Consider the following 17,226-nt stretch of genomic DNA (forward strand, 5'->3'; position numbering starts at 1 on the left):
ATTTTTACAATAAGTCTTGATATGACTCAAGACACCTATCCTCTCTGAACGGTGTAGGGTTCTGGCAATAAATTTACAAGGGAATGGCGTCAAAATTCTTTATTTTATGAGAATGTCAATGGAATGACTCCAGAGATTTGTCTTTTTCCTATTTTAGGTGAAAACGATCAAATCGCTGGAAGAAGCTATCCATCAATCCATGAAAAAGCGGAATGAATTGATTGCAAACCGAAGACAAAATGATGTCAAGGATGAAGCTCAAGAAATCCAAGGAAAAACAACTGCTGGTAATAGTGCTTTTCATAAATTACGTCACAAATATCACTTGCTTCGTTTTGAAATTATTACCATCAAGCTTTCATTCATGATCATATCTCGAAATAAAAGACACATTTTAATTTTAATAATCCTTGGTTGTTAAGTTGTTAGCTTCTCTCAGTGAGCCAGATATAATCTTTGTGTGTTTGTCTTCCAGTCTAGGCGAAAACTTTTGGTTAACGGTTTTCGACACTTAACTCTCTAGATTCTGAACAACAACTAGACTTGGCTTTTAGAGTAATTGGAAAAACTATCAGGAGCTCACATTCATGGTCATTATTTCAAAAACATTCATATATGTCACCGAAGTATTAAAAGAATAAACGGCCCCTTCTAAAGAAATATTTTCAATAAACGCTTCCCTCAAATAAACGCCTCGTTCGAATAAACGTCTATTTTATCTTTTGTCTTATACTATAGATTCAGACCGTGTTACAAATTTGAGGAACCGTCGTATCGCTGAGCGTGAAGCACGTCGTACAAGACGTCGTGAATACCGACAACGCAGTATCGGTGGAAGTGACGGTCATTTTGGCGGACAGTCCAGCGATGATGAACTGATACCAAGTGATTCTTCAAAATTCAAAGCTGATAAAGGTATTTTACATCGACTTCATAAGTTTTAGACATTCTAAAGTTATCATATCATTCTACATCTATTCTCTAAGTTGTTTTTGACATAATAAAGTTATCATATATCGGACGGAGGATCGAGACAAAAATACCATTAGATGCTATAAATTTCCAGTTATATGACATACTGGCAGAGTTATATTTTGATGAAATAAACTGCAGGAAGTAGTCAAAATTTCAAATTTCAAAATGTTTTTGGGACAACGTTTATATTAATTTGATTTCCCTTGGTACCCCTTTACCTCAATTTGCTAACCCCTCTAATATCATCAGTTTTAATCCGGATCAAGCATCGAATTGCCTGTCTCCCCTTGACGTTAGAGACTATGTATGTGTGTTTTTCCGCAAAGAAAAAAAAATTAACTGAGGACGACGGTAAACAAGCACTTATTATACCGTCCTCGATTTTGCGGGTCAAAACTGTAGGTTATTCCTAATCGTTTCAGTCACTCCGCCGCTTTCAAAAGTGCAAATGCATCGAAATTGCTCAAGTCCTTGAGGATTATATCTAAATCATTTCTATTTCCAGAAAAAGTGATCAAAGAACGAGAGCTGGTTTTCGAAGATGTCAACAGTAGTTTCTCCTCTGTCAAAGAAATTTTATCACGTTTTGAACAGTGGAAGTTCGGATTCAATGAATCTTATAAAGATGCCTTTATGGGGCTTTGTATACCAAAATTGATGGCTCCTTTTGTTAAAATGGATACGTTGACTTGGAACCCGTTAGAGGTATGAACTTTTGTTTGGTGGAGATTGAAAGAGAGAGATCAGATTGTGCCATTTTTACTTTAGAAAATTTCTGTTTGGATAAAGATAAAAGTTGAGGCTACGCTGACAAGGAAATATTTATTTTACCCCTTTGATCTTTTGATCTCGATAATGCTCAAATTATCACAGACAGAAAGTTTCATATCTCCTCTTTTGAAAGAGTTGGTTTAAACCTACAACCCTGGAGTTGAAGCATGAACTATCCAGCCTAGGCCACGGGGATCTTCTTCTATATCTTTATGTATCTTTTTCATTTTCAGACGAAAAACAATGTTGATTTTGAGGATATGTCATGGTACAAAGATGCTGCTATGTACGGTCACCATGGAGATAGCATAGATACCGAAGATGATGATTTGAATCTGCTCCCATTGATTGTGGAGAAAATATTGGTCCCGAAGTTGATAGGTAAATAGGTTGAATCTTTTTAATGGGTCGAATGGAAGGTAAAAATGTTGTTCTACAGGGGTTAGTGGATGTTATAAAAATATTAATATCTTCTTAGCTGTATCGCCAGAACTCTGTACCCGTCAAAAGGGAATGTCACTATCGAACGATTCACTTATAGTACTGTGTACAGTTCTATTTCAGTCCTTTCATTTTTCACAACATTGACTCGATAAAGAAAAGAGTGGGGCTTGAAGATTGCGTTTCGAAATCTAATGTTCTGTTAAGCCTACTAGGTCATTTCTCATGAACGACAGTCACTTGATTAAAAATGAAACATGTGTATGGCTAGTCCGGCCAATATTCATTGACTTGTCTGCTTAAAACAGTAACTGTACATTATTCAAGATCAGTTGACGCCTACAGACTTCAGAATTATTTTGTGTTGGAATTGAGATTTCTCTCATTTTTTTTTCAAATTCTCAATCTCAAAGCCATGTCAATCTTCTTTTTTTCTGTCTCCTTCATATTCCTGTGAAAATATGGGACTGAATTATGGATCGGACTAGAAAATAATATTGTCCGACGATGACGTAAATTAAAAAAAGAAAATGCTTTTTATGACTAGAGATGAAGTTAATTAATTTTTTTATATTTTTGACATTGGGCAATCGTAAAACCTCTGGGCCTGCACTGCGACTCTTCTTTCCATTTCAAATTCGTTCTATTTGCAAAATCGAACATCGCCTCTTTTAAACTAAAGTATCTTGCTACTGTACAAGTATACTACTACCATACTCCACTTTTTTCCATTAGAACAAGGCTCAAATTGACCAAAATCTTTGAAAAAAGGATATACCTAATGTTTAAATTGCAAAGCCTAATGCACTCGACATGTTATTCACATTATCATCATTTATTTGCTTTTCAACAACTAGTCGTTCTTTCGTAAGGTCAATGCCATACTAAAAAATTTAACCTTAAAAAAAAGTTGGAAAGTTAAACAACGCTTAAATCTTTGAAATTCAGAAAAAAAATCCAAAAAGTAGGAGACGGGTATTTATTATGATTTTAAGTTTAACCCTATTATTATCAGGCTTTTTCGGATTTTGTATTCTCAAGGGGGGGTGTTTTCCACCAGCCTTGCATAACTTTTGATCTAGAAAAGATATGGACTTGAAATTTGGCAGAAATGTTCTCTACCATAAAAGGAGTTCATAGAAAAAAATTTGGGTTGATGACGTCATCATAAAGGTGATGACGTCATCACAAACTTTCACACTTATCGCTGACCAATGAAAAAGTACTATTCAATAAAATAGCAATTAAAGTTGAACGAATGCAGATTTTTCAATTCTGTTTTGAATTTCTAAAAGGCAAAATAAATATCTTTCACATATTTGCCGGTTTTTAACATACTGATAAAATTGACGTTTAAAATCCATGCAGAAAATGAGTAAATTTTTTCAAAAAACAATGACGTCATTTTTTATGACGTCAGCAGTTTTTGAAATTTTTTAAAATATTTTTTAAAATTTATTATTGATATCTAAAACCTGTCAAAATTTGAAGTCAGTTGGATGCATAGATCAAAAGTTATGCTACATTTAAGCTTTGGGGATTTTACAGGGTTTTAGCTGGATTTTATGATACGCCTGCACAAAAAAGTCATAAAACCTGATCTGGTCAGTGTAGAATTGTAAAATTTGGTATACATGCTGCTAATAGGATTATATTAAAAGTCAAAAACTTTCAGAGTGTTAAAAAAAAATTTCAGTGAGCTATTAGCAAAATAGTGCCAGCCTGGTGGAAAACACCCCCCCTGATAAAAATAGGGTTAAATCTCATTTATGAATGTGGAGGCTAAATATTTTACCTTTGTAACGAGCAGTACTTTCATTTGATCAAATTTCCATCATATATTGAGTTTCAATTCTGTTTTTATATTTCATATAGTTTTAACGCAAGATGTTTGGGATCCGTTGTCAAAGCAACAGACCAGATTATTGGTATATCTTGTCAAACGTCTTGTTGACGATTACCCGACAATGACAAAAGAAAGCAAAGGAGTGCAGGTTTGCTAATTTCATGTTTCTTTATTTCTATTGTTTGTTTCATTAAGATGTTTATCGTTTGTCAAAATTTTCAACAGTAAATCAGTAATCAGTAATCAGTTACTTTAATTTCCACTAACAATCATTGTCAATTTCCTATCGATTGAAATCGACTATACATCGATTATAATTGATTTTGAAAGCGATAAAAACAGTACAATCGATCTTTATTTGTATCGTTTGTTTCATTAAGTTGTTTATCGTTTGTCAAAATTTCAAAAATTGATAATTTACTTTCCACTAAGGATCATCGTCGATCTCCTATCGATTGAAATCGACGACTTAACATCGATTGTAATCGATTTTTAAAGCGATATAAACGATATGAATCGATCAGCAATCGATGAAATTTATAACCCTAAATAATGAGTTTGATCGATTATTGAAAATTATCGATTGATCAATCAGTTATTAATCAAAATTTACATTCGATTTTATCGATTATGGCCGCCTGGTATCACACATAGATTTCTTTTACGAGTTCGTTCATGGGTGTTGTGCTTTTTTACCGATTGAGAAGTAGGTATAAACCCGAGGTATATGCACGATGATTAATTTGCTGGACACAGATTTCCAGCAGAGCGCAGAACAGGCACTTAGTGATTTGACAAACGTTTGAAACGCTAATTAATTTGAGATCAAAAGTCAAAATCACTTCAAAAGAAAGATTTTAAACTTTATCTGAATCTCTAGGCTGCGCGACTACTGATCTCAGAAAACAATTACACCTATCGATCAATAATACATTATTTTGAAAATGCCTTTGATCATGAAATTATTTATTATCAATTGTTTATGTAAAAGTTCTTTGCACTTTGGCCAATTAATCGGGAGTGTTAATGGGGAGAGTTTCCTACCAGATTGACTTGTCATTTGTTTTACCACTTTTTTCGATTTTAAGAGACCTTTTTTATTTTGCTCAAATTTCATTTATAAAAGCGATGTCAATTTCGTTTTAAAAATTAATATTTCATTGGGTTCATGGGGACCTCATCTCAATGTTCTTCTGTAGTCCTATGGTTTCTTTCTTCTCAAAATTTATCCTCTGTTTTTTAGGAAAGATCATCATTTCAAAATGAAGATTTAAAGTTCCTATTTTCAAAAAGTCTCTTTGGAATATCTTAGGCAGGGGGTAGGCAAAACACGGTTTATGACTAGGTAGAAATCAGTTTTTCAACTCTACTAAATTCAAGAGTTCATGTTTTAAATGGCGATCTCTCTGCGTGCTCGAGAGGTCGCCTTTGGTCGTGTACCTTTTTTTCGATATTGAAAGACTGAGTATTATTTAAAGATTCATAACTTCATCATTATCTTTAACGATTTTAATCATAGACTGTAATTTTTCTTAGAAACTGGAACTCGTGGAAAGTGCGAGGTCATGCACTTTGATAGACTAGGTTTAGAGAAAACCAAATTATAATTGTCTCACTCTTACTTGATTTTCAATGGACTAAGAAGAATTTTCTTTGAATTAGAAAAATATTCGAATTATAGAGAGCATTTCATTTTCCAACTGAAGGGGCCAATTTTTAGTTCGAATTACAGGAAGGTTCGAATTTTTAGAGATTCGAAATTAGAGAGAGTTGACTGTAAAGCTTCAATAGCGAAAATCGATGTTTAAATTTGTGTTGCGATTCGCGCGTTATTCTTTATAAAAATCGGTAATTAATGAAGAACAATTTTTCTTACTTTTGACTCCTTACATAAATATTTGGAATGGAAATAACTCTAGATTTATCCTGCTTTGAAAATTTCAGATTTTGTCTTTTATATTAAAAAATCGGTGAACATAAATTGTGAAGGCTGTATGCGAATTCCGATTTCTCGAAAAATATAATCTGAAATCAAAATTCCAAAAGGAAAGTCTTTAATTACTAAATCACACATTGGAGCTTATAGTAACCACCCTTTTATGGGCTTTTAAAAAAAGTTAAGTTTATGTCTAGGATATCAGCTTTATTGGAGAAAGATTAAGCCTTTTGTACTGGGGCATATTATCGGAGTTTGAAAGAAGAACAGATAAGAAGCTTGTCGAATTAAACTTTTCAATCGATTTGATCTCTCTCAAATTCTGTTTTTATCTTTTGGTCTTTATTTTCCCTCAATTTAGTTTTCGAGACGACTTCTCATCGTTATTATGAATTTGTCTCCTCTGCTAACCGATCTGTAAGATATCTTCCATCTGAAAAGAGGAAATGAATATGAAATAGATTTCTAATTTCCACAAAAAATGAGATAACCCTCACACAGAAGGTAGGTTATAATTGTGATGAACACTTGCTGGTCCAGGCTGGCCGATAGTTTTTATTGATTTGAAGTTGCCTGGAAAATCTTCCAGCTTCAATCTTGCGCCTAACAGGTTTTGTAAAGTCCAATTTCAAAGGCTGTTTAGTAAGTTTAACTGGTAGAAGAAGGAATGTTAAGATAAGACATGCTACAACCATTCATATAACATATTGGCACTTTTGGCTAATTTACCATTTTTCGAAAATTGAAGTTCGAGCGAAAATGTCAATTTCAAGCCTTCAACTTGAATTCATTGATTTTTTCGATCTGGGAGGGATTTATTGGTTTCTAGGCTATATTTCAAGCCCTACTGGACCATTTTTGAACTTTTGGATCCTCAGATCTTAAGTCTAGCGTTAAAACTCAGATTTAAAACTCTACCCTTCGAACCTACTTTAGAGCACTTACAAATCGATTGTGGTTTCAAAACTTCCCGGTGGATTTCCCTTTTGTGCCAAGTATTTTGTCACCGATTGTAGTTATATCGAATAAGGGTATTTTTGTACCTCCCGCCCCGCCTTCCCTTCTATCTAGGTCCAGATCAATGTATGCCTACATTTCGACTTATTTTCGGTTATACTCTATATGGATTCCCTTTTGTTCAAAACTGCCTATCCAATTCTCTTGTTTTTCAAATAATTCCTAAAGAGGATAATCTTTATAAAGTAACTTCATCCTTTAATAAACAATTTTAGTCTCATGGATATTAAAGCTATATTAAGTGGTCCGAGATCCCTTGTAACCCGGAAAACAAGGGGGAAACCGCAAAAATGATTGGTCCTAGCGCTAAGGCTAAATAAATGATCCAAAAATCATCAAAAAATGGACTCGGTTTTTTGTGGTCTCAAAACTACCAGATTTTAACCTTTAATTCAACTATTTCCAAAGAAGATGTTTTTGTTCTCATCGAAAAGTTTCTTTGTTTTTAACGTCTTAAACTGAAGTGCCTTAAATTTCTAATTCAAATAACTATACAATGTAAAGTAATGTGCCCTCCCGGTTATTACCATAATGGCTTTATGGCAACTCCTGAACTTGGGTACAGAATGTACCGTTAATTCAAATAACTATATAAATTGAGCAGGAGCATGGAATAGAATGTTTTATTTTTTTTACTAGCTTTGACTCTTTCAGTCTGTTCCTCTAAAGAATCCTGCATTGTAACACGCATGCGTAATTTTGTCGTTCTTTAAACCATATGTAGTTAATTTCCGTGATAAGCAAAGAGGAATAAATACGTAGGGGTTGAACAAACACTTTCGGTCGGGGTTGTGGACGGCGAATTGTGTATGTAGTTCTTTTTGTCTATTTTTAGTAAATGTACGATTCTTTAGATAAAGGAGGGGTCCTTTAGAACACATATCGAACTTTAGTTTAAAAGCACATTTGAAAAATCGGATATCATCAAATATCTGAATCTTCATGCACTCACAAATGGAGACATCTTGAAATCCAACCCTGCTAAACTTCTCAATTCCCTTATGGGTAGAGGCTTGATATAATACCATTGGATGCACATGGTCATATGATTTTACAGTTCTTCTTTTTAAGAGAAAGTTTCTTGTTTTTATGAAGGGACCATCTTGAATTTTGTACAGAGACATGTCAAGTTGAGGTTTGATTACAACATTCTCAAATCAACTTTACAAATCGTACTTCTTTTTTTATCAAAGAAAAATCTTCGTCCAAAATCACCATATTGTTTTTCATAGAAGGAAATTTTGCTTTCTTTTTAATCAAAATTTGCACAGCTCACTTATAAGAAACCATTTTGATTGTTGACCAGATTGAGCCATAGATTGTTTTTCCTATACTCATATAGATGTATTGTGTGAAAAGATTATTCCATTTCCTCTACATCTTGAATATGTACTATATGCTATGAAAACGAGTTTTTTTTAATCTGTAAAAGGTGGCTGCCATTCTGACAACGTTCATACAGTGTCCATAACATTCAAATGACAGTTTTTTGACGTTAAAACAACGTTGGTGTGGCAGCTTGGGTTAGTCTCATTTGGTACATGTGGTTCTTGATAGAAAATTTTGTATTCCCTTTCTCAGGATGAGGTTCCGATTCTCACGCTCAGTACGAATTAGAAAAGGAAGAACGCTGACATAAGAAGGCCCAAATCGATCGGCTTTTTTACAAAATTTAAGACCATGTTCTCACGTGACGGTTCCGTTTCGCTCCGAAACGCAATGAAGCTATTCTATTGGTTAGAAGTGACGTAACACTTAAATGTAACCCCAATAGAATGACTTCATTTCGTTTCGGAGCGAAACGGAACCGTCACGTGCGAACGAAGTTTAACTTTCTGAGTCCAATGGGTATCCGATATTAATCCGATTTTAATTCGATATAATTATTTGCAGCTTTGATTGGTCAGTTAGTGACCTAAATAGGAAAATATTTTTCTATCGACATAAGTTTTTTTGGAATTTTATCATCGTCTTTGGTTTGGTTATTCCAAATCGCTTCAGTCACTATTTTGTCCTCAAAATCTGAATTACATAAACTTGCTAAACTTTCAACGAAACGGGTTCAAAAGATGTAATAGATTTGTGGACTAAAAATTCTCATTCAAAATCTATTTATAAAGTCAACCTTTTTTTTGATGGTTGACAGGGACTGTGAATAGAAAAACAAAGTTGAAGTTGTGCAGAGGCGTCAACTGCGATCAAAAAGTTCTTCCTAATGTTTCAATATAAAAGACTGATTTTAAGGACGGAATTGTATTTCACTTCACAGGCGATCGACCTTTTTTACAATTTTTCTTCTTTCGATCGCGTTCTTGTTTTTCTTCATGTTTTGTTAACCTTTGGTGTTTAGAAGTGTTTAAAAAAGGATGAACTTTGCCATATGGGAATATGATGTTTCACATTATTATTTCTGTTTTCAAAAATCTAGTTATTGATGAAATGATGTACGAGATGAATCGGATGTTTGCAGACTAGCTCATACAAAACCAAAGCATAGCCTAGCTCAAAACTACATTTTATTAGTAAGGGTATAGTCTAACTTAAATTTGAGGTACAACGTTGATTGAATTGGGTGAAGTAGTTGCCAAGTTCTAACTTTCTAATAAAATTAAGTCAAAGATCATGGTAGGCTTGATTCGACCGGAGTGGATGATGAGACAAATTGTATCAGGCATATATATAAATGAAAAATTTCTAGCAAGAAATGAACTAAGAATTGAAATACAGTAAATTGTTATTTCTTTTGTGAACTTGATGAGTGGGGAATGCAATGAGTATTAATTGTATACTATATACTCGTAGAACTACTAACCTTCAGTAACGTCAGGGCAGGAGGAATTTATGAAGTGAAGCAGTTTTGCTATTATATTGTGTGCACGTACCTTTAACTTCTAGCCCAAGCGAAAATTTGCTATAAAATTTGCTATATAAATCACATCTTCAAAACGATGATTTTATCAAAATGACCTTGAATGGTTTGGCATGAAGCCACGAAAACTTTCTCGGTTTGGAAGCTAGGACTGCGAAAAATGCCGTTTTAAAATGGTGTACCCTAGCAGTGAACAACAACAAAATTACCGGAAGCCGAAACACGGACTTAAATGTTTATTTTGTTGTTAAATGGAAAAAAATTAGTTTGAACGGTGACAGAAAGGATCTTCATCATTCCTTGACTTTTAACAGCAAGTATCAAGTATCAAGTAAGGTCAATCAATGAGAGGTTTTTGTAAGTCGTGCGGGCGGGAGGAGTGCTCTTTTAGTGAACGAAACTTACCTTGCAAAACCAAGTGGATATTCTATGATAAAGAAGTACGGAGGTAATCATATTTGTCGAATTCGTCAAGAAATAAATCAAAACTGAGCAAGAACCAACAAGCCATCTTTGTACATTTTTGTTTTTGTTTTATTTTTATGTTTTGATGATTTCGACAGACGATTTGTGATTCGAATAAAAATGTTTGATCGTTTGAGGAATATCGTTCGATTTTATTAAGGCACCATTTACACTAGAATAACTAGAAGGAAAAAAAGCGCGATGCGTGGGCGGTGGCGGGTGTTGTACCGCCGTGGATTATGGGTGTGTTTGGGGTATTAAGGCTCTTACGACCCTGTCTCTATAGCGGCTTTATTAGAGGGATTTTTGCGAAGCGAATTTATGAGCGAAGCAGTTTTGCTTTATTGAGTGCACGTACCTTTAACTTCTATCCCAAGCGAAAATTTGCTATATAAATCACATCTTCAAACTGATGATTTTGTCAAAATGACCTTGAATGGTTTGGCATGAAGCCACGAAAACTTTCTCGGTTTGGAAGCTAGGACTGCGAAAAATGCCGTTTTAAAATGATGTACCCTAGCAGTGAACAACAACAAAATTACCGGAAGCCGAAACGCGAACTTAGAATCTGAAGTTGATCATATTGCCGCGCGGGCGGCACGCATCTAAGCAATCTAACCAGTGGTTCTTCGGTTATAAATGTTTATTTTGCTGTTAAATGGAAAACAATTAGTTTGAACGGTGACAGAAAGGATCTTCATCATTCCTTGACTTTTAACAGCAAGTATCAAATATCAAATAAGGTCAATCAATGAGAGGTTTTTGCAAGTCGCGCGGACTTACTAAAAACGTAAAAGAAAGTTGAAACTTGAACTTGGACGGGAAGAGTGTTCTTTTAGTGAACGAAACTTACCTTGCAAAACCAAGTGGTTATTCTATGATAAAGAAGTACGGAGGTAATCATATTTGTCGAATTCGTCAAGAAATAAATCAAAACTGCCCAAGAACCAACAAACCATCTTTGTACATTTTTGTTTTTGTTTTGCTTTTATGTTTTGATGATTTCGACAGACGATTCGAATAAAAATGTTCGATAGTTCGACGAATATCGTTTGATTTTATTAAGGCACCATTTACACTAGATAACTAGAAGGAAAGAAAAGAGTAGCGACGCGGGGCGGCGGCGGGTGTTGTGTCGCCGTGGATTATTATGTGGATTATGTGGTGTGTTTGGGGCATTAAGGTAAGGCTCTTATCTTACGACCCTGTCTCTTTAGCGGCTTTAGAGGGATTTTTAGAGTGTCTTTTATTTTGCTAGCAACTTGCGAATTGAGGTGGAGTCTGGATCGCTTTGCAACCCTTATACAATACGGCTAGTTTCCCTTTTTTTAAGGGCGTCGAACCGCAAGTCTGTTTTGGTCGCCTTCCTATAACTGCATGGCGAAGCAATTGGATACAATACAAAGGTTGCAAAATTAAAGTATGTGCTTGTTACATGACATTTATTTCTGATCCGTTCGAATGTATTGACACTAGTAAAGTTATCAGCTGCAAGTTGTAAAGCAAGTAAGTATGGGAAATAAGTAAGTCTTGGGAATAAAATCACATGAACTTTTTCGAGTGATAACATGTTTTGACTGCATTGATATAATTTTGCAGCCCGTGTATTATAAGTAGCAAGCGAAATAACTTCCAAGATCTTCAACAACAACAACAACATTTCGTCGCCTATCATTCTCCCTTTTTTTATACAGGCTTGGAATTTCCATTTTTGAAGTTTCATCCATCTGTTTAAGGACTTTACTGTTTTTGATAAAAAATAACATGGTAGGTCTTTCAGATCTTTCATGTACTTTTAATTGTTATTTTGAGCAGATTTGAGGATTTTCTTAAGTTTTCATTTGCTATTAAAAGAGCTTTGGTATATCGATTAACTTGACATCTCTTCCTCTTTTTGAATTCAAATCTTAAGACCTTAGGGTGTGGAAAATATTTTATGTTAAATTGCTAACTAAAAATTATAATTCGCGAATAGTACTTTAATCTTGAGTGATAAAAATTTTGTTTTAAAGTGTTTAATAGATTTGAAAAAGGCAAATGTTTAGAAATTTAAGGTATGATAATGACACGATAATTCGCTAAGAACTTTCGATAGTTTTAGTCTGAAGATGTTTTGCTCCTAATTCGACCTGCTTTGAGAATCACAAAGGGTGATTATGATTACTTTCTGACCAGGATTGAGATGGTGCTCCGTAAAAAGAGATTCTGATAGATTCACCGGGCTTGATTCATTTGGGATGATTGAAAGTATGTTAAATTCATAGGGGTCTAGTTAAAGTATTTTCGACTAATCGGGACTAACTTAATATGCTCAATTAATAAGGGGTGTAGTCAAAGTATGCTCCTTCGATTGGCTAAAATAAATTGTGCTAAATTTGGGAATGGGGAATTTGGGCGCGTCCATCAAACATCATTTGGGTTTATGTGCTATTTTACAGGGTTCTCTCAAAAAGCCTCTGATCATGAAAAAATTTGCGAACATGTTTGGACAGGTATCTTATCTATAAAATACCAAAATACTAACCTAATAACAGCTGGTAATAATTTTCTTACGGGCATTGTAAACCTATTAAGGCCCTTGCAAATTAACCATCTGAGGAAAATAGTCCTCCCGCGGAAAATTTTGCAACAAGAATCTTGTTGTGCGCTGGAAAGTCAAAAACTAAATTTTCCTTATACGGCACCCTATTCAGAAACACAATCACGCAACTTTGTTGCAATTCCCAGTCCTTTTAGACGAGCGCGATCCTTACGATTTTGAGATAGCATTTTCGTCAGATTGTTATGTTTTCACCCATCCCTTAAGAGCTTTAGCGTGGTGGGCAGAAAATATTCACAATCTGATCTCAGGTTAGAAAATACCTTATCGGCCCTTTTTACACCGGCCCTTATTGGCGTTATTTTTGGGCTCGTGGCCTAATAAGGGCCGGCGTAAAAGGGCCGGCGTAAAAAGGGCCGATAAGGTACTTAATCGCAGTATCCTACAATATCTATTTTCGTTCGACTCTTACAGTTGGAAGGATGTAGAACTCTCCTGCTGCTTTGATGAGCTGTTTTTAACAATAGGGAAGGTCATTATGTGTTTTAGATACATTTTTCTGACCTGAATCCTAATTAAAGATTCTCTGTCAAAGTACCGCTCTAGAGAGATCCTTCAATTTTTTTAGTCTTTTTTTACAATAAAAAACTGGGGATATCTTGATCAAAATAGCCTCATCATGGTATAGAATCGTTCTAAAAAAATTATCACTGACTGTTCAATAAATTTTTTATTTTCAAAACACAGCAATAACAACAAATATAGGTCATTTACATACCACCAGAATTAGAATCAGAAAGTTTCATGGGAAAGTTTTGATCCAGTCTACAATTGAAGATATCGAACATCAACTGGGAAGGCTGGACCAAACGTTTTTGTTGACAAACTCATAAATTGGTTGCTGTAAATGATACGAGACGTCTATTGTCAAGACCTATAATTATCACTGCAGGACATCTCTATCAATTACTTGAACGTCAATATATTTAATACGCTAATTCATAAAGAAGATTTGAATTAGATTGATCTTTTGGTAGAATTATATCAATCTTATCTCCGCCTTCAATCTGGAGAGTTGTTTTTGACGATCTTTATAGCTTTGTATACATGGCTAAAACATTTGTCTAGCTGTTGTCAAGAACTCAGTAGGTGATATTGTTATGTCATTCTCTATTGGATGCATGGAGTTTTAAGAAAACAGCGTAAAAAAACATTACAAGAAGATTCCACGCCCTGCGTTCTGCTAACGAAAACAAATTTTGGAAAATAAGTATTTCGCTGTTAAAAAGGTTTGTCATCATTTTGACTACACATTGAAACAACTTGATCTTGTGGAAACAATTGCAGTCTGGAAAGACAGCCGTCAAAAGAAGGAGAATCGCTGTGTTTGCTTCAAAGATTTTTCTGCTACAAACAAAATTTCATCGAAAAAGAAGCTCGTAGTTTCGTATCGTTATTCATTATTGATAACTATTGACTGTGTTTATCCTCTATCACTTCTTTAAACTTGACCTATCGCTGACAGATTTCAAGAGCTCACAAAAAAGAAGAACAAATGAAATTTTGAAGTTGAAGTAAAAAAAGAATTCAATCGCATATGGGACCGCCATGCGCCGTTAAACCGAATCAAACATTGTCTTTTGATATCAGTTGTCAAGTCGAAGTCAACAAATCGAATCGAAGTTTGTATGTCCCTAGCCACAATAAAAGAATTACGAATCAAAAAGGTTTTTCCGATTTCTTTTCAATACATTTGCATTCTATTCTATTTTTTACATATTCATGAATTATTACGTGCAAAGGTTACTCAATCAACCTTTCCTAAAGTTGTTGTACTTTTTTTGTATGACGCCTTCGCTTTCTATTAAATCCATTCTGGGACTTGGACAAATGTTTTATGGATTTCTTTATTTATAATTTATCTCTTTCTCTCTCTCTTCAAGACACGTATTTGGGAGCAGTACTCAATATAAATGCTGCAACCATCAAACTGCTTTTGTGCACTTGCAGCTTGATCGAAAGACCTCCTGCACGAGACCAGCAACATTAGGAGATCATAGCAACCATTCAAAACTCTTATATGGCTTGATTTTTATTGGATGAAATATACCTACGGTGATTTTATTTCCGAGCACTACCATGAATATACTTTGGAGGTTAGCGTTATTCAACGCGCTTTTATTATATACGGAAACTTATAATATGACACTGAATAACACACGAACCAGTTTTGATGATTTAATGACAACTACTCCTAAACCTTGTAAAGAAATCAACGGGACCATGAGCTGCGGTAAAGGACACGGCGCCAAGGGTCGCGCCATCACAGCAAAACGTAACGGGAACGCTATTTTCACTGCCGTATTTTGGGAAGTCAAGCCGTACATCTATCGTAACGACAAGGGAGAAATCGACGGATTCTATCCGCAAATTTTCGCTAACGCCATGAAAATGTGTGGCCGTAATCGAACCTTATTTCAAATGTACAACGCGACTAGAATGATCGATTTCGAAACTTTTGGTCAAACTTCGCGTCGTAGTTTCATGGAACTTTACAAAGCTGGACAATATCCACCGGGTTTGGTACCAGGACGTGATATCTACCTACCGGCGATTTATCAACGGGACGACTATATGATCAAAGTCGAAGAAAAAAAACTGTTCATTAATTTTGATATTGATAAAGCAGAGAACTTAGCTGTAATTGTGCACCGTGATTACATTTCACTACCGTACAAAATATTCCGAGGCATCATCAGTTGTGGACAGATTTTCTTCATGACTTTTCTAATGACTATATTTTTCGGTGTTCTTATCTGGTTATCGGAACGTGTTAATAATCCGGCGTTTCCCGATTCCTGTTTTATCGGGACCGGGACAGGAGTTTGGTGGAGTTTTGTTTCTATGACAACAGTCGGTTACGGTGACGTTGTCCCGAATTCTGTTTTCGGACGTTGTATTGCCGTCGTCTGGGTTTGTATCGGCGTCATGATTGCGTGTATCGTGACGGCAACTGTCGCAGAAGTGGTGAACGGCGTTAGTGACTTATCCATTACAGGAAAGAAAATTGCCGTCTTGGAAAACTCAACGGAAGCAGAACGAGTGTTTTCAGACTTTCGTGGTATCCCGTATCCTTGTCCAACGTACGAAGAAGTATACGCCGCTGTCCGACGTGGCGATGTTTACGCGGGTGCTGTCAACGCTGAAATAGCAGCGTGGAATATCGACGACATACAAAACGACGACGTTAAGAACCCTTTACGTATCGTAATGTTGTTACCGACACGTTTAAACCTGAATATGGTGTTTTCACTACACATACCGGACGAGTTCAAACCCATCATACGGTGTATGCACGAATTCAAAACAGAAGTCTACGAACGTGCTAAAATCAAATACGGACGTTATTGCCCGACCGAAACTTTATATATTGAGTCGGTGGCTGATCTATTCAAATCTGTTTTCGTGCAGGGTTTACTTGGAGCTATATTTGTTCTCTTTGTGATTGGGATAAGTTTGGATGTTTATTTGAAACGTAAGCTGACTAAATATCCGGGATCACGGCGTGATAGTGAGGTTGAAGAGATTGTACACACGCCGTTGAACGGGAACGGAGGCTCATTGACACTTCAGATTCAAAAGAAAAATGGTTTTGTATGATGCTGAAAGGATATTTTGCATTTTTGCGTTATTTTAAATGCAGATGATTCTCGCTAATTTGAACTCGAACAGGGAATCGAATTATTCATGATATGCTCCATTTTAATGTCTTCTGACATTACATCATGGACCCAATAGCTGATTGGTTGTAAATCACATAAAATCAGTTAATACGTCACTTCTAACCAATCAACTGTTGGGTCCGTGGAAGACATTGCAATGGTGCATATCATGAAAAAGAAAGTATTTTAAGAATGTTTATCCTTGACGGGGACGGGTAATAAGTTCAAATTATGAAAAAGTTCGAAGTGTAGAAGTTCGAATGAGTGAGCGCCTACTGTAAATTTAACATTATAGTTGACAATCTATAGAGTTCCATTTTCATCGAATGAGGGAGCATATCGAATGGTTAAGCGTCTTTAGTTAATGGCGACTTTCAATATTATTGAATTATGGAGCGTCTCGAATAGTAAAATGTCGGATTAGAGAGCGTCAACTGTAACTTTAACAGTACTCCGTTTCATTACGTCTGTTTATTAAGAATATTAAGTTCCACAGATTCAAAAGCCAAAATCATGTGAACTTTAACTCCTGCAGTTTAGTAATTGAATAATTTTTTTTTTTCACTCACGTACTGCCTTCTCATAGTCGTAAGAGCTGACTCTGGGAGTATTGATTTTTATAAGTAAATGAGGTTCAAAATTTCA

At 35.2% G+C, this 17,226-nt stretch overlaps 2 protein-coding genes across 2 annotated transcripts in view; both read left to right on the forward strand.

Moving 5' to 3' along the window:
- The window catches only part of LOC136797749 (PAX3- and PAX7-binding protein 1-like), a 71,774-nt gene that overhangs the window by 1,602 nt on the left and 52,946 nt on the right, over positions 1-17,226 (forward strand). The window contains exons 3-7 of the mRNA XM_067054341.1: positions 158-287; positions 739-915; positions 1,481-1,680; positions 1,980-2,127; positions 4,063-4,181. Of these exons, the coding sequence (XP_066910442.1) occupies positions 158-287; positions 739-915; positions 1,481-1,680; positions 1,980-2,127; positions 4,063-4,181 (774 nt within the window). The remainder of the gene's footprint in view (positions 1-157; positions 288-738; positions 916-1,480; positions 1,681-1,979; positions 2,128-4,062; positions 4,182-17,226) is intronic.
- LOC136797750 (uncharacterized) lies at positions 13,968-17,108 on the forward strand. The gene is made up of 2 exons (XM_067054342.1): positions 13,968-14,586; positions 14,803-17,108. Exon 2 carries the CDS (start codon positions 14,999-15,001, stop codon positions 16,517-16,519), a length of 1,521 nt encoding a protein of 506 aa, XP_066910443.1. The 5' UTR covers positions 13,968-14,586; positions 14,803-14,998; the 3' UTR covers positions 16,520-17,108.

Source organism: Clytia hemisphaerica, unplaced genomic scaffold, assembly GCF_902728285.1.
Source record: "Clytia hemisphaerica strain Z4C2 unplaced genomic scaffold, Clytia hemisphaerica genome assembly, whole genome shotgun sequence".
NCBI classification, from domain to species: Eukaryota; Metazoa; Cnidaria; class Hydrozoa; order Leptothecata; family Clytiidae; genus Clytia; species Clytia hemisphaerica.